Source organism: Erinaceus europaeus, chromosome 19, assembly GCF_950295315.1.
Source record: "Erinaceus europaeus chromosome 19, mEriEur2.1, whole genome shotgun sequence".
NCBI classification, from domain to species: Eukaryota; Metazoa; Chordata; class Mammalia; order Eulipotyphla; family Erinaceidae; genus Erinaceus; species Erinaceus europaeus.
In genome coordinates, this window is record NC_080180.1 from 16,282,813 (window position 1) to 16,308,482 (window position 25,670).

At 39.0% G+C, this 25,670-nt stretch overlaps 1 protein-coding gene across 1 annotated transcript in view; it reads left to right on the forward strand.

Annotated features, from left to right (window-relative positions):
* CRB1 (crumbs cell polarity complex component 1) overlaps positions 1-25,670 on the forward strand; it is a 149,521-nt gene that overhangs the window by 69,942 nt on the left and 53,909 nt on the right. Inside the window, 3 exon segments of the mRNA XM_007539736.2 lie at positions 12,798-13,336; positions 13,338-13,761; positions 23,242-23,789. Of these exon segments, the coding sequence (XP_007539798.2) occupies positions 12,798-13,336; positions 13,338-13,761; positions 23,242-23,789 (1,511 nt within the window).

Below are 25,670 nucleotides of genomic sequence, written 5' to 3' on the forward strand. Positions count from 1 at the left end.
AGCATATAAAGAAGCATTCACCTCTAGAATTCCTACACTATATTCAGAAACAAGCGGATCACAAATACTAAACTTTAAATAGCAGTAAGATATAGTTGGTACTGGATTCCCTGTAGATAAGCTGCGATACTCAAGACAAATTGTGAGTGAGAGTTTCCAGGGAAGGCTTTCCAGATTGCTAAGTACTCACTAAGACTATGCTGAACCCTGAGAAAAAGCTAGCATTTTGAAGAAGTAGAGGAGAAAGCTATGAACATATTTTCATTGTTATTCTAAAAATATTTTCAGACAAACTATTTTTCTAGTAGGCAGTGGAAAGTAGTGTTAGAGAGATAAACAAAAGCCAGATTGTAGAAGGCCTTGGATATTAGACCTCATTGGATCAGTGATTTACTCAGCCTTTGACTTTATTTTTTGGCTGTGCAGAACAAAAATATTATAAATTTGTGAGAAGTGACAATCAGTACTACTAAAGAATGTAAAAGCCTATTCTGAACATGGAAGAGAGAAAGCAACCTTAACTTGGAATAGCAACACACCCCACCTAATACAAAGCAGAGTTTTAGATTAAACACTGTAATTTGAGTGTTTAATCATTCACCTTTGACAAGAAGAGGGTGTAGGGGTGGGGGGGGGGGAGGAGGACCAAGCAAGAGTAGAGCTGTTTCTGATGATTTACTGATCAAAGCCAATTAGGATAGTTCTAGTTGAACTGGACTGAGTTTCTCTGAAATTACTTTTCAAAGACAAGAGTGAGCACGTGCAATGCCGTATTTTCTACTTGTTATTCTGCAAAGACTAAAAAAAAAATCACTTAGCAATATTCACTGAGCTTCAAAGTATGATTTTTGAAGTGCAAAATCAAATGAAACGTAAAACTGAAGCATAAAAGCTCTTTTGCATTTATCATGTCTTTCGTTTGAAGATCTCAGAATACTTCTCACACAATAGATAGAATCCTAATCTTCCTCTGGGCTCAGTAATTTTATCTGAGCTATGGTATGGTTCAGAGCAAATGCCAAGTCTAGAAAGTATGTGTATGTATAGCCCGAATTATAACTTTAAAATAGTGTAATAATATGACTGGGTACTGAAGAAACCATCTGGTATTTTTTTTTTTATTGTGCATATACATGATCATGGTAAACAAAATAAACAGTCAAAGGGGTAACTTCACATTTTTCTGAAATCATTGTTAAAGTGGGCCACATAAGAAGAACTTTTGAAATAACTCATTTCTTTAATTCTCATGGGAAAAATTGTTTTCTCTGAATCATTTTACATTAAAATATTTTTGAACTTTGTTATACATTTACTTACATTTATGATTTTAAAATGTCTGGATTTTATATTTTTATTGCTGATTTGCATTATTTATTTTTGTTCTGTCCTGTACTATTTTTGCAATGAGGCCTCAAAAGAAATACTGATTTTGCTGTGATTTTTTTATATATCCAAGCTTCTATCTTATAGAAATGTTATTTTGAGTCAGTTCATCTTATTTCCTTTGTAGCCATCATGTTGAGAAGGAAAAGTTCATTATTAAGTGAAACAAGGAAACTGTTCAAAACATGTAGTTCTGAGTTCTAGTAACCACATAACAGACGCCATTAGTCTTGCTCCAAATATCTACCTATGTTTTTAGCCAGAAGTTAGGCAGATCACAACTTGGCTCAGTTTTACTGATTGTGAATGAAAGGATGCAACCAATATTCTCTTGATAATTTATTGACAATTTTACACGTATGGCTGCATAGATAACAACAACAACTACTACAACAATAAAACAAGGGCAACAAAAATTAATTAATTAGTTAATTAAGCACAGTGCTTAGTATAGATTTTAGATTCATCAAAATGTTAATTTTGCCCACACACAACCACTATCCAGCTCTGAACTCTTTTGCTACAAGTGAAATATTTACTCTCCTTTGCCATTCTCTCTTCTGATGATTATATTTCATGTAAGCTGTGATACTTGATAATCAAGTTTATCCTAATTGTTTCTAAAATTGCAATAAATAATAAACTAGATGAGGTCTGAGGAAACAGTAAATCATATTGCCTCTTTGTAAACATAAATGTTTTCAAGATACATTTTTGTTCTTAATTAAGTTTTAAATAGTTGAGATCATTTAACTGTGACCCCTGGAAAAAATGACATTCAACTATAGTAAATAGACAATTATGGATACCATGAAATCTAAATAAATCCTATTGCAAATAAAAATGGAAAGAACCATGCCAAGACAATCGGTATTTCCTTGGTACTCACTGGGACCTGGAACTGGGTGCTCTGAACAGTTGTCTCGGTCTTTATAGCAGTCTTCTAAGGAAGTTATTGCTTTCTCCTTTTGGCAGATTTTAAAACTGTTGTGAAGACATTAACCTTACTTTATGCAGCATGTTTCACTTAGAAAATTTCTACTTAGAAATAACGTATTCTTCACCTAGAAATTATGATAGAATTTCAGAACTGGGAGAGTCATTAGAATGAGCTTTATGGGGAGTTGGGCGGTAGGCGCAATGGGTTAAGCACAGGGGGTGTAAAGCACAAGGACTGGCATAAGGATCCTGGTTCGAGCAGATCTGCAGGTGTCTATCTTTCTCTCTCCCTCTCTGTCTTCCTCTCCTCTCTCAATTTCTCTCTGTCCTATCCAACAGCAACAATAAGAACTACAACAATAAAACAAGGACAACAAAAATAAATGAATAAGCCATGGAGAACAAAAATCTTTTTTTTTTTTTTTTTAAAGAATAAGCTTTATGACCCATGTTTGCTCAGAAATCCATGCTGCATGGCAATCTTTTATGAATTTGCACATCTTCAATGTTAGGAAGTGTCTGGTCTTCTAAGATAGGTGACTATATGCTTGTTTGTTATTGGCTATTAGAAGTTTCTACTTAGGAAGCATTTTACCAGAGGTACTAGATTTCCCTGATGAAACTAAACACAATATAAAATGTCCTGGGATAATCTTTCAACTACTTGATGGCCCTTCTTTTGTGCTTTGATATCTGCCTTTCTCCAGGTTACATTTTCATTTTCTTCAAGAGTCTCTGACATTATTTCAAGCCTTACTGTGTCGGTGTACCTTACTGCAGTGTGTCTTTTTTTTTTCATTGTTGTTTTAGTTATTATTGTTATTGATGTCGTTAAAGTTTACTTTCATGTACATTATTTCAATATCATTTATTATTATTTCAAGTTGAAGAGCACTCTTCAATTCTGGTATATGGTGATATGGGGGATTAAATCTGGGACTTTGAAGCCTCAGACATGAAAGTGTTTTTTTGCTTGTTTGTTTGTTTGTTTTTGTTTTTTTCTATTATGGTATCTCCTCTGCCCTAAGAATCAACTCTTTTACTCATCTCATGGCAAATTGTCATCTTGCATGCTTTATTTCTGTTTTTGTTTTTGTTGTCAGTGGAGCCTAACACACGTGTGATTTCTTTCTGTGGGCCACCTTCTGGAGAGAAACAGAGACACTGTATTTTTTGTATGCCTAGACCTCATGCCTGGGTCTTGCTCATGGCAAGGAGGGTAAACTATTATATCTAGTCTAGTCTTCATCTATGTTAACTCTCCTTTTAGAAATCTTGGTATTATATTAAGTATGCAGACATCAGTTTGCATGTGTGCATGTCATATACTATTTCGTAAGTACATCTATTTTGTGTTAAAGTTCTCATTTTCTTCTTTCATCATTTGGGAACACATTATTTATCTCTATCCATGATTCTGCATTTACATCTACTCCAAGTACAGTATACTTCCAGAGTGTACATCCTATGATTATTTTCATTAAATCCATGTCTTAACATGCTATCAAGTTTTTAATCCACCCTTCCCAGTTTCTTTAGCTGGACTGGATCTTATGTCTTTGACCAGTTGCAATGGAAGATAAGAATGAATGCATTTGGCATTTGCATCCTTTAAAGAAGGTGGGTAGGGCATGCTGGGAAATTACAGCTGTATCAGTAACCCTAATTTCTACTTAAGGGTAGTTGTCCTGTTGTCAAGTTCACGATATCTATAAATCTGTCTCTTCCTTTCTTTTTTTTATACCATAGCACTGCTCAGTTCTGGTTTATAGTTGTACTAGAGATTGAACCTGGAACATCAGGGCCTCAGGCATGCAAGTCTCTTTGCATAACCATTGTGCTATCTCCACAGCCTGATATGATAACTGTAAATTTTATAAACTTGTCTTCCATATTCATGTCCAAGTGATATTCATGTTCAAGTTCACTCATTCACTGGCCGCCCAAAATCTCGTGAAACTCTTTTTAAATATTTATTTATTTTTGCCTCCAGGGTTATCACTGGGGCTCGGTGCCTGCACTACAAATCCACTGTTCCTGTGGCCATTTTTTTCGACTTTTTGGATAGGCCAGAGAGAAATTGAGAGGGGAGAAGGAGCTAGAGAGAGAGGGAGGAAGTCACCTGCAGAATTGCTTCACCACTTCTGAAGTGATTCCCCTGCAGGTGGGGAGCCAGGGGCTCAAACCCGGATCCTGCAGGGGTCCTTACTCTTCTTACTATGTGTGCTTAACCTGGTGCGCTATCGCCCACCCCATCTTGAAACTGTTTTGAATGACTGGAATTCTCCAAACATTTATAAATTAATTCATTTTGTTATGCAAAAATAACTATTTAGTAGACATTATTGTGTCTATTTTATAGATTATAAAGCTTCAGTTGAAAGAAATGATCTATTAATGAGGCATGGTGTTCTAACTCTGGCACCCCATGGGAACACTGTGTTTGATGGAAGGTAGGTGTGACCCTACCTTTGGTGGAGAGGCATTGTGGTATGTCTTCTCCCTGTCTGTCTGTCTGTCTGTCTCTCCCTCTCTCCCACTCCCCTTCCCTCCCCATCTTCCTCTCCCTCTTCTTCTCCTTCTCTTCACCCCCCTTACACTCTCTCCAAAGAAGAGAGAATGGAAATGTGGACCAGGGAGGCCGCTCAGGCCTTGGGTTGATTTCTCAGTTCCCCATTAAAAAGAAGCATTAGTAAGATGGTTTGGGGTCGGGCGGTGGGCTCAGCGCACGTGATGCAGAGTGCAAGTACTCAAGGATCCTCGTTCGAAGCCTCCCCCACCTCACTTCACACCTGCAGGGGGTGTTGCTTCACAAATGGTGGGTGAAATAAGTCTGCAGGTGCCTATCTTTCTTCCTCTCTATCTCCCCTCCTCTCTCAATTTCTCTTTGCCCTATCCAGTTAAAAAAAAAAAAAGGGGGGGTCGGGCGGTGGCGCAGTGGGTTAAGCGCACGTGGCGCAAAGCGCAGGGACCGGCGAAAGGATCCCGGTTCGAGCCCCCGGCTCCCCACCTGCAGGGGAGTCGCTTCACAGGCGGTGAAGCAGGTCTGCAGGTGTCTATCTTTCTCTCCCCCTCTCTGTCTTCCCCTCCTCTCTCCATTTCTCTCTGTCCTATCCAACAACAAATTGTGTAAACAAGGGCAATAATAATAACCACAACGAAGCTACAACAAGGGCAACAAAAGGGGGAAAAAAAAAATGGCCTCCAGGAGCGGTGGATTCATGGTGCAGGCACCGAGCCCAGCAATAACCCTGGAGGAGGAAAAAAAGAAAAGAAAAAAAAAAAAATGAAGAAATGGCCTCCAGGAGCAGTTGGATTCTTAGTACAGGCACCAAGCCCCACAGATAACCCTGGAGGAAAAAAAAAAAAAAAACCTTTCTCAGGAAGGGAGCTTGCATTACTACCACATGGGAAGGGCTCAAGCTCTGGTACCACCTGGGAAGTGAAATGACACGGAAACTGTCTCTCTTCCCTGTCTCTGTCTCTTTCTTTGTCTTTATGTCCATGAAAACATAGCAGTGGAATGATGCATGTGCAAGACTTGTCTCCCCAAGGAAATAATTACAAGAAGAAATGAACTATTTCCTCAAGTTCTCACAGGCTAGAAAGCGGCAGAGCTGGGATGTGCAAACCAAATTTGCCAGACTTCCAGCTCAGGTTCATTTCGCTTCATTAGAGAAATGGCCTTTATTAACATTCACTGATGGGACTTAAAAGTGGGAGGCACCACCTGTTAAGTAGGGAGGGGAGCTAAGAATATAACAGTCTGCTTGGGGAGCAGCAGAAATGGTCTGACAATAAGCCCCACTGATCCAGCTTGGGAGGAAAGAAACAAAGCTAAATCCTCACACACTCTACCTGAAGGAAGAAGGTGACATTGAAAAACAAGTTCATATTTTTAGAAATGGTGTAGAATCATCAAAGAGTTGCTCTGCCAACCTAACAGGTATTTGGATGGATCTTTTTTTTTTTTTTTTAAAGAAAAATGTTTGGAGCCAGGAGATATGGCTTTTGTATCTTAATGGCAATTTTCATAGGTAAATCATTTTTTACTTATACGAGCTAATGATTATCATTGTTAAGGAGATTTGAAGATGTTTTCTTATCAACTAATGTTATTGCTACAATAGGTAATACTGTCAAGTTAAATTAGAACTTTAGAGTAGGAGAAAGTTACTCAAAATATACAGGGAATACACAAATATGCATTCAGTAATTTCTTATTTTTATATTTTTTCTTGGATTTATACTTATTAAAAAAAAGACAACACCTAATCAATTGAACTAGAAAAAAATGAAGCTTACTTACTTGTGTATAAATTTTAAATACTTGTGTATAAATTTTAATGGATCTCATTTTCTGCTAGATATTTTACTGACTTCAGTAAATTGAGAATTATACCAAGTTTTTTTTAGTAGCAGTAATGTTTATATTATATTTAAAGATTATGTCTTTCTTATCCTTTAGATTAATATCTTACAAAAATAATTCACTAGAGTAAAAAGTATCCCTGTCATGACAACTTTGACTGTATTTAGTCTTATAGAATCCAATACTAAAGCAATTTTAGAAAAATAAAATGAAGTTAGCTTTTAGATAAATGGACTTCACAGGAATAAAATAATAGTAAACTTTAAATAAAAAAAACTTCATATGATAAATATGTAGAGAGAAACAGTGAATTTATTGTCAATTAAAATGCTCATTTAAGAAGGTTAAGTGACACAGGTAATCTCTTAAGTATTGCCTCCTCTTTTAATCTTGATTGACTGTAGGTCTTGCTCATTCCAGAGCCAAATAGCCAATAAGATAAGTCTCTATCCTCCCCGCCCCCACACTTTTAGTTTTCTGGATTCATCAGATAAATGTCTAACCCTATTTTACACTGGAGATTGTGAGGGTTAAAAATTGGCACAGGTACAGTCAAGAAATTGCTAGCATAGTTCAGAAACCAACCCGGATGGTAGTCAGGCACTGGAGCAATAGAACAGCTAAAAATTTACCAAACCTAGAGTAGGAACAATGCTAATTTTTCACTTCTGTAAACCTCACCACTTTTGGCAAGGCAGGACATTTGTTTCTGAGAAAACAGGATGTTTTTGTACCAAGATGTGATGCAAGCCTAAAAGCCCCCCAGTCACTCAATTTCGGGTAAACCAGCCAAGTCCCAGAAACTGTGCAAAAATATTGTATGTAACCGATGCTGCATATACTGCAAACAGTATGAAAAGATGCTCATGACTGTGCTCAGGCGTTCAGTCCTTGGGTGAGTCTTCCCTGGGCTGGACCCTCAGCTGAGCAGGCTTAAATAAAATTCATACTCAACCACCTGACTTGGTGTGGAGTATTGTGATTTCTATGTGGAGAATTCTATCCCATTACAGAGATGCTGATAGAACTCAGTTTAAACACGACAAAGGTATACAATATTTATCACTCTACCTTTTTAGTGTTGAATTCTGAATATTCAGATTACCCTAATGCAGATTTGACCTCTCTTTTTATCATTGTTAAAATTTAATAGTGTTTTCCCTGCTTCTACTTAAAGAGAATACATAATTTAATATATTGGCAGCAGTGTTGAGAAAGGTCAGTTGTGTATTTTAAGAATTATCAAGGGCCAGAAACAGAAAGATACCTCACCAGGTAAAACATATCCTCTGCTATTGGCAAAGCCCTACTTAGTGTCTTTGAGCAACATGAGGGTACCATGGCAACAGGGATGGTCACGTGGTACATACAGTGTCTCTGCCTCTGTCTTTATTTCTGTCTCTGTGGATCAAAAAGTCAGTTTTAGAATAGTGAAATTATACACAGGTGTGAGGTCTCAACTCCACACACAATGAAAAGTAAAAAAAAAGAATTATAAGAAAAATACAGTAAACAACAATAAAACACTACTATTTGTATTTCTTTGCTGAGCAGGGTGCTATATAATGTTCGGAATAAATGCCCAATTTCAGGTGTGATAATTTGCTGCATTCCTCTTTATAGTAATTACTAATATGTAGCTTTATTTTCCCACTTAAGTCTCAGGTGTGAAGTTTTTTTGCTTTCTAGTTAGTGATTCTGTGTCTTCTCACTTTCTGTCCATTCTCATTGCTTCCTAACCCTGTGGCACTGATCTTTACAAGAAACCATCTTAATCTTCCATCCAGCAACTGAACACTGTTCTCTTACCTTTAGAAATGGAATAAGTAAATACATCAGTACATAAAGCAATAACTACTGTATATTCCCAGGCCCTGAGAGAGATTGTAATAAAGAATAGGAAAACAAACATAAACAGCAGGCTTTATGCATTTGAAATGTTTACTCCTTTCAAGGGTATGGAAGGGGAGAATTCTTGAAAGCAATTTGAAGGAGTGAATCATTAAAGAGGTTTTTTTTTTTAGGGGCTGGGCAATAGTGCAGTGGGTTAAGTGAACATGGCACAAAGCACAAAGATGGATATAAGAATCCCAGTTTGAGGCCCCGGTTCCCCACCTGCAGGGGGGTTGCTTTGAAGGCCCTGAAGCAGGTCTATAGGTGTCTTTCTCTCCTCCTCCTCTCTCGACTTATCTCTATCCTATCCAACAACAACATCTATGACAACAATAACAACTATGACAAGGGGAACAAAAAAATGGGGAAAATGGCCTCTAGGAGCAGTGGATTTGTGGTGCAGGCACCGAGCCCCAGCAATAACCCTGGAGGCAAAAAAAAAGTTTTTTATGGAGAGACTTACTGCTGTGAGTTCTATCCCACCACTCAAATTTAGGATTGAACTCAGGCTCAAGAGTGGCCCAGCAGATGAGCACACATCGTGCAGTGCTCAGGGACCTGGGTTCAAGCCCCTACTGCCCACCTGCAGGGAATAAGCTTCACAAATGGTGAAGTGGTGCTACAAGTGTCTCTTTGTCTCTCACCCTCTCTATCTCCCCTCCTTCTAGATTTCTCTGTCTCTATCCAATAAATAATAAGTAAAAATATTTAGCTTTTTAAAAATTAGGGCTGAACCCAGAGTCTCACCCCAAGTAGAATAAGAATGACTTCAAGGAGAACTCCATCCTCCGCTCTGTTTGGAAGTTGGGGAAGTAATACTCTTAATTAGACATTTGCTAAATAATTTTTTGTTTTCAAAAATCACTTGAAAATCAACTGTAAGTAAAATATCTTCAAAATAAAAGTTCAAGCTTTTATATGTTCAGTTAAATTAAACTTACTTCTGGGCGGTAGATATCATAGTAGTTATGCAAAGAGATTCTCTCTCCTACCTCAGGCTCCAAAGTCCTATGTTCAGTACCTTGCACCACCATAAGTCAGAGATGATCAGTGCTCTGGTAAAAAAAATAAATAAATAAATAAATAAACTTAATTTATTTTACTTTAAAAGTCTCCTTTAGAATAGAACATGTCAGTACAGTTCTCTGTATTTGTAAGGATATTTATGTAATCAACTCACCTGTTCAGTTTAGTTTCATTTTTTCTTATTCATTAAGCATTTCATGACAAATATTCTCAGCACTGTGCTGATGGAAATTTCAATCTTATAGTATGTTCAAGATTTTTATGGAGAATGGATTAAAAAATATTTATGAAGTTCACCCAAGAAGTAAAGTCTACATACACTAAGATCCAATCAAGGTTCTGAATTATGGCACATTAAGGCTAACACTGGATAAATATATCTGAGAATGCGCATACATAAGACAGCTTTTGGCTTTGCATGAGATCAGATTACATCTACTGTAGATTTTTAACCACTTTAAAAGATTATCATTTATTAGTTCATTCAAAAATTAATTGCCAGGCTCCAGATGTGAATAAAAACTACGTAGTGATTTAAACATTCACTGGTGAATCAAAGACACTTTACCTTCCATCTAAAGGACACAGTCTAACCCAACCTGCAGGGGAGTCGCTTCACAGGCAGTGAAATAGGACTGCAGGTGTCTGTCTTTCTCTCCTCCTCTCTCCATTTCTCTCTGCTCTATCCAACAACAATGACATCAGTAACAAAAACAATAATATCTACAATAAAAACATTGAAAAAAAAGACTTTAAAAATAAATTAATAAACATTCACTGGTGAATCAAAGACATTTTACCTTCCCTCATAAAGGACACAATCTAACCCAACGTGTTGTACAAGTCAGTCTCTCGTTATATAAAGTCATATAATTTGTAGTTCACTCAAAACACTCATGCCATCTAAATAGTTTCTCTCCTCAACCATTGTACTATTCAAAATTTGTCTTTGGATGTTTAATTCTTTTGATTATTACTTTTTAGTAATAGCCTATGCTTATTGAGATTCTGTGACATGACAAGTAACTTTATGAGCATTAGACATTTTTAGAGTATTTTACTTAATTTATCTCATTAAATCTTTTTAAATTCCTGTGATGTAGCTGCTACTGCTAACCCCATTTTGTAGACAGAAAATTAAATACAGAAAGTGACTGTAACCTGCTCATAGCTTTGCTGGGATTCAGCTCCAATGTTACTAATAATGACATTACTCCAATATTACTACTAATAAGATTATTTTGATGATTATTTTTAAAGTATATACTATAATCAAAACTTAGACTTAAGTGGGAAAATAAAACTACATATTAGTAATTATAATACAAAAGAATGCAGTAAATTATCAATTAACAAAAAAGATTGTCAGATTGGATTATTAAAACCTAGGAACCGAGTTGTAGGTGTGCATTGGGAATTAGACTTCATTCTACCTAAACTTTGATTTCTTTTCAGAAAGCATTAAATATATCTACCTTGAAAAACCTCAGAAGATTGTGGGTGAAGGCAAATACTGAATGTGAATGAAAGTGTTGAGGAAACTATAAAGTGCTATACAAATGTCAATTTTTGTTAATACTTTTTGTTCATTTGAATTTCATTGGAAAAGCAACAACCAACACTCTTAAAAGGTGTTACGTTTCTTCTCCTTCTTCTTCTTCTTCTTCTTCTTCTTCTTCTTCTTCTTCTTCTTCTTCTTCTTCTTCTTCTTCTTCTTCTTCTTCTTCTTCCTCTTCTTCTTCTTCTTCTTCCTCTTCTTCTTCTTCTCTTTCTCCTCCTCCTCCTCCTTCTCCTCCTCCTCCTTCTCTTCCTCCTCCTTCTCCTCCTCTTCCTTCTCCTTCTCCTCCTTCTCCTCCTCCTCCTTCTTTTTTGCTTTCAGGATTATTGCTGGGGCTTGGTGCCTGCACTACAAATCCATTGCTCCTGGAGGCCATTTTCCCATTTTGTTGCCCTTGTTGTTGTTGCCATTGCTGTTGGATAGGACTGAGAGAAATCGAGAGAGAAGAAATTGAGAGAGAGGAAAGACATAGAGGAGGACAGAAAGATAGACACCTGTATACCTGCTTCACTGCTTGTGAAGCGACTCCCCTGCAGGTGGGGAACCAGGGACTCGAACCAGCATCCTTACGCCAATAGTTGCTCTTCATACCGTGTGCGCTGGGCTACCACCCGGCCCTCATCTTTCTTCTTGTTTTTATAATTAAATGAACTATAGTAATTTTCTAATCAGATGTATTTCTTTGACTTGCAATCAGGAGAAAGAGAAATAAAAACTGTGAAATAAAGCAAATTAAGGCAGCGATTCCACTATTTATGCCAGAATTGCTCAGAATTTTCTAGTCACCTTACAAGTCCTTCCATGAAAGAGTAATCAGTTTACACTACTTATGAATCTGACAAACATTGGCTCTAGGGATTTTAGAGTAGTGCAAATAAGAAAGACACACGGGGCCAGGTGGTGGTACACCTGGTTGAGCGCACATGTTACAATACACAAGGACCTGGGTTCAAGCCCCTGGTCCCCACCTGCTGGGGGAAAGTTTTGCAAGTGGTGAAGCAGGGCTGCAGGTGTCTCTCTGTCTCTTGCCCTCTCCATCAACCCCTTCCCTCTCGATTTCTGGCTGTTTCTATCCAAAAATAAATAAAGTTGGTGTTGCTAAATGGCTACATTCATCTATCATCTATTGAATAAGAAGAAGGAGGAGGAGGAGAAAAAAAAGAAAGAAAGAAAACAGTTTCCCCATAGAACAGAATGAAATCAGCAGCACAAGAAAAGTTAGACTATCCAAGAACAGAGTCGCCAAGTAAATCAGTTGTATCCAGCATCACTGTCAAGATCTACTATTTCTTCGCCTTCTCTTTGGTTTTGTTTTTATAATATTTAGTGCCATATTTAGTCTGTCACTGGTAGTCTGAGTCAATGACCACCCTTGTCAATTAACCTTTTCCTCAAGGAAAACCTGAGTTCTATTATGATTACATTTGTCTATACAAAACATGCAGAATGCTGTAACTGATTTCCGCCCACTCAGTAACTGTTTTTATTTCATTACATTATTGTCCTAAACCCAGGCTAATTCTGCATTTCCTCAAGATTATGTATAAATACTATGCAAACTTTCTAGTACTGATCTGGATAACTGTAATTCCAATCACATCCCTATTATTATTTTGTTAACAGGAGTCCACTGTGAAGAAGACATTGATGAATGTTCTCCAAATCCCTGCCAAAATGGTGGGACTTGTGAGGATTTGCCTGGCAACTACACTTGCCACTGCCCTTTCGATAACCGTTCTGGGACATTTTATGGAGGAAGACAGTGTTCTGATATTCTCCTGGGCTGTACCCACAGCCAGTGTCTAAATCATGGAGTCTGCATCCCTCATTTACAAAATGACCAGCACGGATTCAGCTGCCTATGTCCATCTGGCTACACTGGATCACGGTGTGAAACTGCCACCACACTTTCTTTCGAGGGCAATGGCTTCCTGTGGGTCACCAGTGACCCGAGTACAGCCAGGGACGCTGCGTGTAACATAGGCCTCAGATTTCAGACTGTTCAGCCAATGGCACTGCTACTCTTCCGAGGTGGCAGGGACATGTTTATAATGCTGGAGTTGCTGAATAGCAACATTCACCTATCAGTTCAAGTCAGTCATAAGTCCAAGGTGCTTCTGTACATTTCCCATAACACCAGTGATGGAGAGTGGCATTCCGTGGGAAGTGAAGTTTGCAGAGGTCGTGACCCTTGCTTTACTGGACAGTTCTTGTATGGAACAATGTGTCGCAGAAGCTCCTTCTCCATTTGAAAGCCATCTGTCAACATGTGCTTCACACAATTCCTTTTTGGGTGGTTTACCAGTGGGAACAAATGGTTATGGTTTTGCTCTGCTTAACATCTCTGAGATTGAGATACCATCTCCACCTTCGATGGTAGGCTGTCTCCAAGACATTAGAATTGATTCGAATCCCATTACCCTGGAGAATATTTCATCTGCCTCCTCACAAAATGTCAGGGCAGGGTGTGTGAGAAAGGACTGGTGTGAAAGCCAGCCTTGTCAGAATAGAGGACGCTGTATCAACTTGTGGCTCAGTTATCAGTGTGATTGCTACAGGCCCTATGAAGGCCAGGACTGCTTCAGAGGTAAGAGTAGACTGGGAACCCAGGGGTGTTAGGTCTTAGAGCAGAGCAGGAACAAAAGCTGGCAATTAGCTTCCTCCTGTTAGGAAACAATATGAACCTTCAGGACTTCTGATGCTGACTGCCTACTGATGAGGAGGAAAAAAAAAAAGAAGAGGAAGAGGCTGGCGAGGTGCATTAATTAATTTTGAGTGGGTTTGTGGGACATCAGGTTTCACTCGTGCAGAGAAAGTGAGAAATAAGCTAGGTGCTCCTGTTCAAATGGGTTTTCACCTTGGTGTTTACAAACTGTTATTACAGTTTACCAGTTGTTACATAGCAGAAATTTGTTGTAAAAAACTTGATTGTGAACAGATGCTGACTCGTCTGAAAGAGAAGTAATCTTCTGGGGAGAAAAAAAAAGGACTGTTAGATACGAAATGGTCAATGTTGGGCAGTAGGACAATGCTTTGTGCACAGTAGATTCTTAATTAATACCTATTTCCTTGCTCTCCTTGCAAAGCAGTTAACAGTTTATGCAAAATTATGATTAAGTTTAACACTTTTGTAAACTACCAGCTGTATTCACAGCTTTCTTTTCCAGGGTTGCCCTGGGAGAAACAGTTATTATTATTTATTATTATTTTTACCATGGTATTTTAAAGAAAACAATGAAAGAGAGCATGGAAACTCATAATAGTGAGAATTGGTAGATGCTAGCAACTAATGATCAAGTTTCCCTAGCAGATCACAACTTGGAATATATTTCAAAATCTTTAACTTCCAATAGGGTCCCAAAGATAGTTGTTGATAGTGACCAATATATACCTGTTACTTTTTATTATTATTATGAATTGAAAATGGATGAGAGGTAATTGCAACCGTCTGCTTTGAAGTTCAGCTATAATTTATCCTAGGATTTTAGAGTAACTCCAAGGAGGAAAACATATGGTAAATAGTCTTCTCGGTTTTATTTGGGGGAAAATTAAAACCATTCTCAGCCTATACCCTACTCCGTGTACAAATGACTAAGAATTATTAGAAGCTATTCATAGGTTACCCCCGACCACAATATTCATTACAATGCATGGACCTGTTTGACAATGAGGTATGGCATCTATGACATCTATGTAGTATTTCAAATGGAATGACAGGTTGCTCTACTTCTTCTTTTAAGGAGAAAAGTTGTGTTGAAGAAAAATTTAATTGATGCAATGTAATATTGTTACTACATATACAAAATAGCAAACAGATGCTGACTCATTTTGACTGGTTTCCAAAAGTAGTGACCCATGAGTTTAATGATGACTGTGGTGATGCTGACTGTCCCGGCTAATGGATTTATGAGATGCCAGTTCAGTTCCTTCTAGTTTTCTTTGTTGTTCCAACATAGAGGATCACAACATGTTTGTATGTTTGTTTGTTTGCTTATATTTGAAGAACCAGGGTCTTATGCATTCCTGATGTCATTACTCTCAGGCCACTTTTTCATTCAGGTAGAGACAGACAGACAGACAGACACACACACACACACACACACACACACACACACACACACACACACACACGGAGTGGGGGGGAGAGAGAAGGAGACACTGGAAAGCCCCTGCTCCCCCACCTGACTTAATACTCTTTTGTGGTACCCTGGCTCAAACCTGGACTGTGTGCATGACCAAGTTTGTGCTCACCCTAAGGGGAGCTACATCTCCAGTCTCAGTCATGAAGTTTATAAGCCAAATTTCTGAATGTGTTCCCTGGTCCCCACTTCTGCAGTGTCCTTACCCTGCCACACTTTTTTTTTTTTGCAACTTGCAAGTCTTGGTAGAAGTTTAAGGAAAAAAATCAATTTTCTTTCTCCTTCTTCTTCTTCTTCTTCTTCTTCTTCTTCTTCTTCTTCTTCTTCTTCTTCTTCTTCTTCTTCTTCTTCTTCTTCTTCTTCTTCTTCTTCTTCCTCCTCCTCCTCCTCCTCCTCCTCCTCCTCCTCCTCCTCCTCCTCCTCCTCCTCCTTCTCCTTCTTCTTCTTTATTTTCCCCTCCAGGGTTATCGCTGGGGCTTGCTCCTGGTGGCCATTTTTTTTCTCCATTTTATTGGATATGACAGTGAGAAATTGATAGAGGAGGGGGAGATAGAGAGGGAGAGAGAAAGATAGACAACTGCAGACCTGCTTCACTGCTTGTGAAGCACCCCCTCTCCCCTACCCTGCACAGGTGGCGAGCTGGAGGTTCGAAACCGAATCCTTGCGCTGGTCCTTGTGCTTAGTACTATGTGCACTTAGCCAAATGTGCCACTGCCTGGCCTCCAACATCCATTTTCTCATACCATAAAATTAAAACATTCTGGGAGTTAAGCGCAGGTGGTGCAAAGTGCAAGGACCAGCCTAAGGATCCTGGTTCGAGCCCTCGGCTCCCCACCTGCAGGGGAGTCGCTTTACAAGCAGTAAAGCAGGTCTGCAGGTGTCTATCTTTCTCTCCCCCTCTCTGTCTTCCCCTTCTCTCTTCATTTTTCTCTGTTCTATTCAACAATAATGACATCAATAACAACAATAATAACTACAACAATAAAACAAGGGCAACAAAAATAAATAAATATTTTAAAAAATCGTAAAAAAAAATTTAAAACATCTGTGATCCGGGAGGTGGTCTAGTGGATAAAGCATTGGAGTCTCAAGCATGAGGTCCTGAGTTCAATCCCTGGCAGCACATGTACCAGAGTGATGTCTGGTTCTTTCTCTCTTTCTTCCTATCTTTCTCATAAATAAATAAATAAAATCTTTAAAAAAGTTAAAACATTCTATATTGAATGGTACTTACAAAAAATATTTGTTGAGGGAATTTATGTTTATTGTAAAAGATACTAACAAGCAATACAGGGGCATTCAAGTGGGAGGAGACATATTAAACAGCAAAAGGCAAACCACACCTGATATGTGATCTTGACTTAATGTTTCCTAACCATGGTACACGTTGTGGTGGACTGTAGTAAGGCTATGACTAGATTACTATAAACATTACAGAAATTTTTTTAATAGTATTTATTCCATTTTGTTGCCCTTGTTTTATTGTTGTTATTGATGTTGTTGTTGTTGGGTAGGACAGAGAGAAATGGAGAGAGGAGGGGAAGACAGATGGGGAGAGAAAGAAAGGCAGCTGCAGACCTGCTTCACCACTTGTGAAGAGACACCCCTGCAGGTGGGGAGCTGGGGGCTCAAACCGGGATCTTCTCACTGGTCCTTGTGCTTTGTGTCACGTGCGCTTAACCTGCTGCGCTGCTGCCCGACTCCCAGACACAGAATTTTTTTTTAATATTTCACAGCTCAACTTTTAAAAATAGTCACATGTTTAATGAGAGGTTTAGGAAGGGCTGCTCAAATTTTGGTTCCTAGAATTGGTCTATGACATTAACACTGCATATCATGTGGCATGTTCATAAGCAAATGGAGCCTTCAGGATCTTGTTTAAAAAGATGTATTGCCAGGCAGGGGTAGATAGCATAATGGTTATGCAGAGAGACTCTTGTGCCCGAGGCTTCAAAGTCCCAGGTTCATTCCCCTGCACCACCATAAGCTAGAAGCAATTTAAGTATGTCTTTTTTTCAGTCCTATATGTGGACTTTTCTCTAGGAGGAAAGACTTTCTCCTTCTAGAACCACAGTTTCTTAAATATAGAGGAATGGAGATATTATTCTTAGATATATTCTGTAATGAAGAACTTGGTTACACCATTTTGTGTGTGTGTGTGCGCACACACAGTTTTTTTTCCCTTATTTCTGAAATTAAAAGTTCAAATTAAATATTTATAGTTCTTGTTCCATGGTAGCATTGCAACTCTTGAAGTCAGAGTAGTATAACTGTACCTGAATTTTTCTGGAGAACACTTAAATATTTTGAAGGAAAATACCTTGTAACATCCACACCATCACTTCTGTCAGCCTCAATTTTTTGGACTGTTTTCTATACTATGTAATTTTCAGACAGTTTATCAGCTATTTGCCTGCTTGATTGCTGTGGAATAAATTTGCTTGTCTGGCTCCTGGAGCTTCCTGATGGTCAGTGACACAGAATTACAATGTCTTTCATCCTAAATAGTGCCCTTCTAATTTCCTTCCCTTCCTCCCTCCCTCCCTCCCTTCCTTCCTTCCTTCCTTCCTTCCTTCCTTCCTTCCTTCCTTCCTTCCTTCCTTTTTTCTTCTTGTTCTCTCTCTTTTTTTTTTTTACCAGAGCACTGCTCAGCTCTGGCTTATGGTAGTACAGGGGATTGAACCTGGGCCTTTGGAGCCTCAGGCATGAGAGTATCTTTGCATAACATTATGCTGTCTACCCCTGCCTCCCTTCTATTCCCCCCCCCCCTTCTACTTCTATTTTTCAATCTTAGGTTACATTGATCTTTTGGCAGCAATATTCCATGATGGAGTCTCTTTGAGTCATTCTCATTCATGGTGATAGTGCCCTTCCTAGGCCAGTCAATTGAGCTTAGACAAGAGACTTTTGTGTATTCTTAATCAATTTCTTCTTCTGATAGCCCATCAGTCATCAAAACTTGTTGACTTTCTCTTCCACCTGGGTCTGCTGTCCCTCTCCATGACATGACAATGACACATGTTAAAATCATCCCTTCCATCCCTACAGACAAAGTCTTTTGAGGCTTCGGATATTTTTAAATCCTTGTAGCAAGTCTCATACTCTTAACAACTTGTTTGTGACTTCTGAAGAAAAATAGAATTACTGGAGAGTTGTAATTCTGAGGAACAAAAAGAACAACTCTATTTTCTATCTGTCCTTTCATCAACAGCCACAAAGTGATGCCACAGGCATCCTAAGATGACCACCAGGGACACCCAGCACCCTGAGGTTGAATGATTCTGTGCATATTCCAAAACTCAGGAGCTGGAAGAGCCTCATTTTCTTATTAGGCATTTTATCTCCTATGAAAGTACTGCAGTGTGTTCCAAGATGTCAGCTTCTTCAAACAGGTCATTTTATCTAACTGTGCACTTTGAAAGCTACCTGTAGTCGCCTGGAGCAGGAGGTCTCTAAATGCAGATTCAGCATGGACTGTTCCCCTAGGAAGCACAGTCAACAGTTCTGAAAAATGTAGCCTTTTGTAGCAGGAGGTCTTTACATACTTATGGTTGCTTAAGCAAGTTTCCTTATAATTCAACTAAACTAAAAGATGTCTTGCCATTGCCAAAAACTCAACTTTACTATATAATGATGTGTCTAAATATAATGGAATATGCCTTTAAAAAAATCTTTGTTAAGATTGGGATGTAATTTTTTTTTTGGCCTCCAGGGTTATTGCTGGGGTTTGGTGCCAGCACCATGAATCCACTGCTCCTGAAGGCTATTTTTAAATTTTTTTATTGTTGTTGTTATTATTATTGTTTTTATTGCTGTTGTTGTTGGATAGGGCAGAGAGAAATGGAGAGAGGAGGGAGAGACAGATACCTGCAGACCTGCTTCGCCCCTTGTGAAGTGACCACCCTGCAGGTGGGGAGCCAGGGGCTCAAATCCAGCTCCTTAAGTCTGTCCTTGTGCTTGGTGCCATGTGTGCTTAACCCACTGTGCTACCACCCAGTCCCCACATTTGTCATGTTTATCAGTGATTTTTAGACTGCTCGATGTAATTGTCAGTTTTTAATCCTCATCTTGACCTCTCAGCAATATTTAAACACTTCCTCTTCCTGAAAACTCTTGTCTTGTTAGCTGTATAGGCTCTTTTCTCACCTTATTGGCTTGTTTTTTGTCCTTACCTTTCTCTTCAAATGTCTAGTAGTTTATGATTCAGTTCCTGGACTTCTTCTTTTTTTAATATTTATTATCTTCCTTTTCGTTGCCCTTGTTATTATTATTGTTGTAGTTATTGTTGGTGTCGTCATTGTTGGATAGGACAGAGAGAAATGGAGAGCAGAGGGGGAGAGAAAGATAGACACCTGCAGACCTGCTTCACCACCTGTGAAGTGACTCCCCTGCAGGTGGGGAGCCGGGGGCTCAAACTGGGATCCTTATGCCAGTCCTTGGGCTTTGCGCCTTGTGCGCTTAATCCGCACATGTGCGCTTAACTGTGCTACTACCTGACTCCCTTTTGTTTGCTTTTTAAATTATTTTATTAAATAATTTAGAACATACATACAGAAGTATATACAAATCGTATGACAGCTCAAAGAATGATCACAAGCATGCAAATAGCCAACCTCTAGAACACAAATAAGTCAAAACATGGAAGCCTCTCCAGTAGCCTCATCACTCAACTTACGCTGAACCCCAGGGCACCTTCCTCCTGACAGCATAGGTTAGTCTTGCTTGGTTTTGCATGTTCTGAGAGGAAGGCCAGAGAAGGTACTTTGTTGTTGGCTTCTTTGCTCTGTGTCATATCACAAGAGTCATCCTGTTACTGCCTGAAGCTGTAATGTGCTCATTGCTGTATGGTATTCTACCATGTGGCTGAACCATGATGCATATCCATTGAACCCTTGCATTTCTATTGTTTCCACTCTTGGGAAATAATGAATATGCTTCAGTGACCTCTCCAGTAGCATGTTGATTGATGAACACATTGATTCATCTCTGTTAAGTACCTATATAGGAATGGGATTGAAAACCCCCTTTTAATAGTAATAATAATAAAAACAACCCCATATGATTATTGTTGTGGTTTTTTTTGGGAAATATACATTGGGAAATATACAGTGATAAACATCTACTGTGAATTAAGCAACACTTGTGAATTAGTTGGTAAGCTGTCAATCACAAAAATAATCTTGTTATGTGCCTGATGTGTATTTTTTATTATGTATTTATAAAATAAACACTGAAAAAAAACCATAGGATAAGAGGGGTACAACTCCACACAGTTCCTACCACCAGAACTCTGTATCCCATCCCCTCCCTGATAGCTTTCCTATTCTTTAACCCTCTGGGAGTATGGTCTCAAGGTCACTGTGGGCTGCAGAGGTGGAAAGTCTGGCTTCTGTAATTGCTTCCCTGCTGAACATGGGCATTGGCAGGCTGATCCATACTCCCAGCCTGCCTCTCTTTTTCCCTAGTGGGGCGGGGTTCTGGGGAATTGAAGCATTGGACCTCTTCTTTCCTTTGTCTATATTCACTCTCTTAGAGCTTTTATTCAGACCCAGGGCTTTAAATGGCATCTATACTGTGAAAAGTCAACATTTATTATGCTAATCCAGAATGTCTCCCTTGTGCCTCTGCATCAAAGTACTTACTAGACTTTTCCATCTAGACATCTAATAGGCCATCTCAAGTTCATTGTGTACTTCTGCCCCTCCCACCCTCATTTTTATCCTCTTATTTTTCTTTCCCATATCTGTAGTTGGAAATATAATGCTTCTAGTTGTTTGAGTAAGAAGAAAAATGTTGGCAATGAACTTGCCCTCAAAAAACTTGTTGGTCTCACCTTCACAATATTTCCAAAATTGACTACTTCCACTGTCATCATTATTGATTATTATTATTATTATTATTATTATTACTGGGGCTTGGTGCCAGCACTACACTGCTCCTGCAAGTCATTTTTTTTTAAACTGGATGGGACAGAGAGAAATTGAGAGAGGAAGGGGAGATAGAGAGGGAAAGAGAAAGACACCTGCAGACCTGCTTCACCACTTGTGGAGCGCCCCCCAACACAAACACACTTGCAAGTGGGGAGTAGTGGTTCAATCCCGGATCCTTACCTGAGTGCTTGTGCTTAGTACTATATGCACTTAACAGTCTTTACCACTGCCTGGCCCCCTCATTATTGTTTAAATACAATCTCTGCATCCCTGTAGGTCTGAGCTCACATTGTGTGGTCATGAATAGGAACGTTCCAAGCTGCCCCAATATCAGGACCCAGCTTCCTCAGGTGTATCATAGAGTATATGTGTATCATAGCCTCTCTTCCAAGGATGGAACATTCTCTACCGTTGTTGGTCCAAATTGAGGGCAAGGTTCTATGGGGGCCTACAAAGTGGTCTATTTTGTTGTTTCTGATAGAAATGACGGGTAACAATGGAGAGTGGGATTTATTCGAGGTCTAGGCCTATCATGTCTGCTTGGGAATCTCAGGACTCCCCAAATAGGGTCCCAGATGATGGGGTGGCCTGATAGTCACATAGGCTTCTAAGCTGAATATGGGCCCAAGATCACATCAAATAGATGGGGATTATAGTCAACAATATTTCTACACCTTTCCCATATTTGGGAGGGAGCTACTCTCTTCCCTGATCCATATTTCTGGTCCTTTTTCTAGCCATGACATCATCTCCCCAGACAATAATTAGGATCCACCTGCATATCAGATTTCAGGCTCAGGTAACAAACAAACAAACAAATAAAAAACTAGTATAGTCATAGGTCCTTTGGAATATAACTAAAATATGCCTACTAGTTATCTACAAAATGGAGACCCCCCCCCTCCAACTCTTCATCTGCACTATTCCAGACATTAGGTTCATTAGTCAACATTTTTTTTTTTGGCTTTATATATTAACTCTCTTTTCAGCCACCATGTTCCAGATGCTAGCATGATGCCAACTAGACTTCCATGGACATAAGACCCCACCAATGTGTCCTGGAGCTCTGCTTCCCCAGAGCTCCACCCCACTAAGGAAAGTGAGAGGCAGGCTGGGAGTACGGATTGACCTATGAACTCCCAAGTTCAGCAGGGAAGCAATTACAGAAGCCAGACCTTCACCTTCTGCATCCCACAATGACCTTGGGTCCATACTCTCAGAGAGTTAAAGAATAGGAAAGCTATCAAGGGAGGGGATGAGTTGTGGAGTTCTGGTGGTGGGAATTGTGTGGAGTTGTACCCCTCTTATCCTATGGTTTTGCCAGTGTTTCCTTTTTATAAATCAAATATAAATAAATAAATACAATCTCTATCCACCTTTTCAGGATTTTGTTAGAATATGACATACTCTTAACTCCATTCACAGTCACAACTCCATGCTTGCTTCCAGCTATACTTTTCTCTGCTTCACTTTTTTTTTTCTGAAGAACTTACTGCTACCTGACATACTGTATAGTTTGTTTCCTTATCTCCGTGTGGTTCATCCATCTCCACTGGAATATCAGTTTTAGTGCTTTTGTGGTATAGAGTTTATTTTTGTACTCACCAGAGATGCTATCTGCCTGAGGAGTCCACTTACACATGTTTCTACCCAAATTTCTTCCATCAGGCTGGAGGACAGTAGTCTGATAGTCCTTTTAAATTCACTTTTAGGGAAGTCAAGGAGAGGTTCATAAGTTTATCAGTAATTAGCATCTCTCATTTCTGGTCAGTCAGCCACAACCATAAATTAGAAACCAAATAGCAGTTGTTTTCAGATTAAATGCAGAAATTCAGAAATCAGGTCAAATTGTCATTCCATTGAATAAGCTTTTGCTGAACTTAAAAAAAAGTGTGTATTTATACTTCTCTGTGTTTATAGTATATTTTTTCACCTGCCTCTTCTTATATATCTGAAAATTTTTCTTTTTTGTTTCTTCTCATCTATTTTGTTATCAAGAGCACGTAGCAGGCAGGTTTGGCCAAGATGACTCCACTGGATATGCTATTTTTAATCTTGACAAGAGATATGGAGAGAACTTCACCCTCTCTATGTTTGTTCGAACACATCGACCATCAGGCTTACTTCTAGCTTTGGAAAGTAGCACTTATCAATTCTTCCGAGTTTCGATCGAAAGTGGAAAGATAGCAATGCGGAATCCAGGTTTCCCCAAACTAGTAGCAGAATTTGTTCTTAGTGATGGAAATGTCCACTTAGTATCATTGAAAATCAAGTCAAACAAAATGGAACTGTATCAGTCTTCATAAAACTTAGGATTTATTTCTGTTCCTGCCTGGAGAATTCAAAGAGGGGATATACTCTACATTGGAGGTCTGCCTGACAGACAAGAGACTGAAGTTAATGGTGGATTCTTGAAGGGATGTATCCAAGATGTGAGAATAAACAATGAGTATCTGGAATTCTTTCCAAATTCAATGAAGAATTCATCCCAGAATCCAGTTCTTGTCAATGTGACGCAAGGATGTTCTGGAGACAACATGTGCAAGGTAAGATTATTCATAACAACTTTGTTCACATCCTTTTGAAAACAAATCCTTGCTAAATGAAGATAATGCTACTTGATTCACAAGCCATACACTAAGTAGTTCATCAGCATTTTCCCAGTCAGACTGGGGCGTTTCTACTGAGTCATAAAAATACAACCTTGACTTTATTGGCTTCCTGATCTATTAGCCAAGGTAACTCTAGGTAGATGCTTCTGCTTCTCCTCCAATACCAAATTATCTAAGGATAATAGTGTCTTAACTCACTAACTTAGAGGTTTAATTAAATTAAATTCTTTTTTGGAAATCCCCATTAATTTAATTAATCTTAAATGCTCAACTATTGTTGTTTTGAACCCCCTACAAGTTTAGCATGGAAAAAATCTGAGTGGTAACTTTCCGTTTCTATGTTTTTTAAAAAAATTTATTTATTGGGGGATTAATGGGTTACAGTTGATAATAAAATGCAATAGTTTGTACATGCATATTTCTCAGTTTTCCACACAACAATTCAGCCCCTTTAGGTCCTCCTCTGCCACTGTGCTCCAGGACCTGAGCCTTCCCCCCCACTCCAGAGTCGTTTACTATGGTGCGGTACACCGACTCCAGTCCAAGTTCTGCTTTCTGGTTTCTCTTCTGTTCTTATTTTTCAGCTTCTTCCTGTGAGTGAGATCACCCCTTATTCATCCTTCTGTTTCTGACTTATCTCACTTAATATGATTCCTTCAAGCTCTATCCAAGATGAGGTGAAGAAGGTGAACTCACCATTTAAAAAAAATATTTATTTACTTCTTTATTCCCTTTTGTTGCCCTTGTTGTTTTTTATTGTTATAGTTATTGTTGTCACCATTGTTGGATAGGACAGAGAGAAATGGAGAGAGGAGGGGAAGACAGAGAGGGGGAGAGAAAGACACCTGCAGACCTACTTCACTGCTTATGAATTGACTCCCCTGCAGGTAGGGAGCCAGGGGCTGGAACCAGGATCCTTACGCCAGTCCTTGAGCTTTGCGCCACCTACGCTCAACCCGCTGTACTACCACCCGACTCCCGGACTCACCATTTTAAATAACTGAATAGTATTCCATTGTGTATATTTACCACAACTTTCTTAGCCACTCATCTGTTGTTGGACACCTGGGTTGCTTCCAGGATTTGGCTATTGCAAACTGTGCTGTTTATGAACATATTTATACACACATCTTTTTTGATGGGTGTGTTTGGTTCCTTAATGGTAACTTTCTTTTGCTCATAGAATTTGAAATCCTTTAAAATATAGAGATATAGATACCTCGTGTGTGTGTGTGTGTGTGTGTGTGTGTGTGTGAGCATCTCACACATGCACAATTTTATATCTCTGGGTCAACTTTTTCAGATAGAAAGATATGGACACAGACAGACAAACAGGTAGACAGAGAGACAGATACCATGGAACCAAAACTTCCACCACTGCTGAAGTTCTCCTAGTGGGAGATTTGGGGTCTCGAACTTGAGCCGTGTACATGCAAGATAGATGCACTCCTGATTTAGCAATCTTACTGGCCTCCTGAGGTTTCTCAGAGCCCATTCTTGACTTATTTATTTTGTATGCTCTTCCAAAGCTAGATGATTTTAGCTGTTTTTACCTCTATGTAGCCTACCAAAAGAACCTGTTTTGTATTCTGACTATGCACTGGACTTGTTTTGTTTGTTTGTTTGTTTGGTATGTTTGTCTTCACTAGGGCTTCACTGATCTGGGTTGACTTTTTCAGATATAGAGAGATGACAGAAACAGAGAGACAGGAGGGGTAAAGCTACCACAGCCTGGAAGTACTCCCCCCACCCCATCTTCTGCATATCAAAGCAGGCATGCTTTCCACCCTGCTTGGCTCTACACAGGTGAAATAA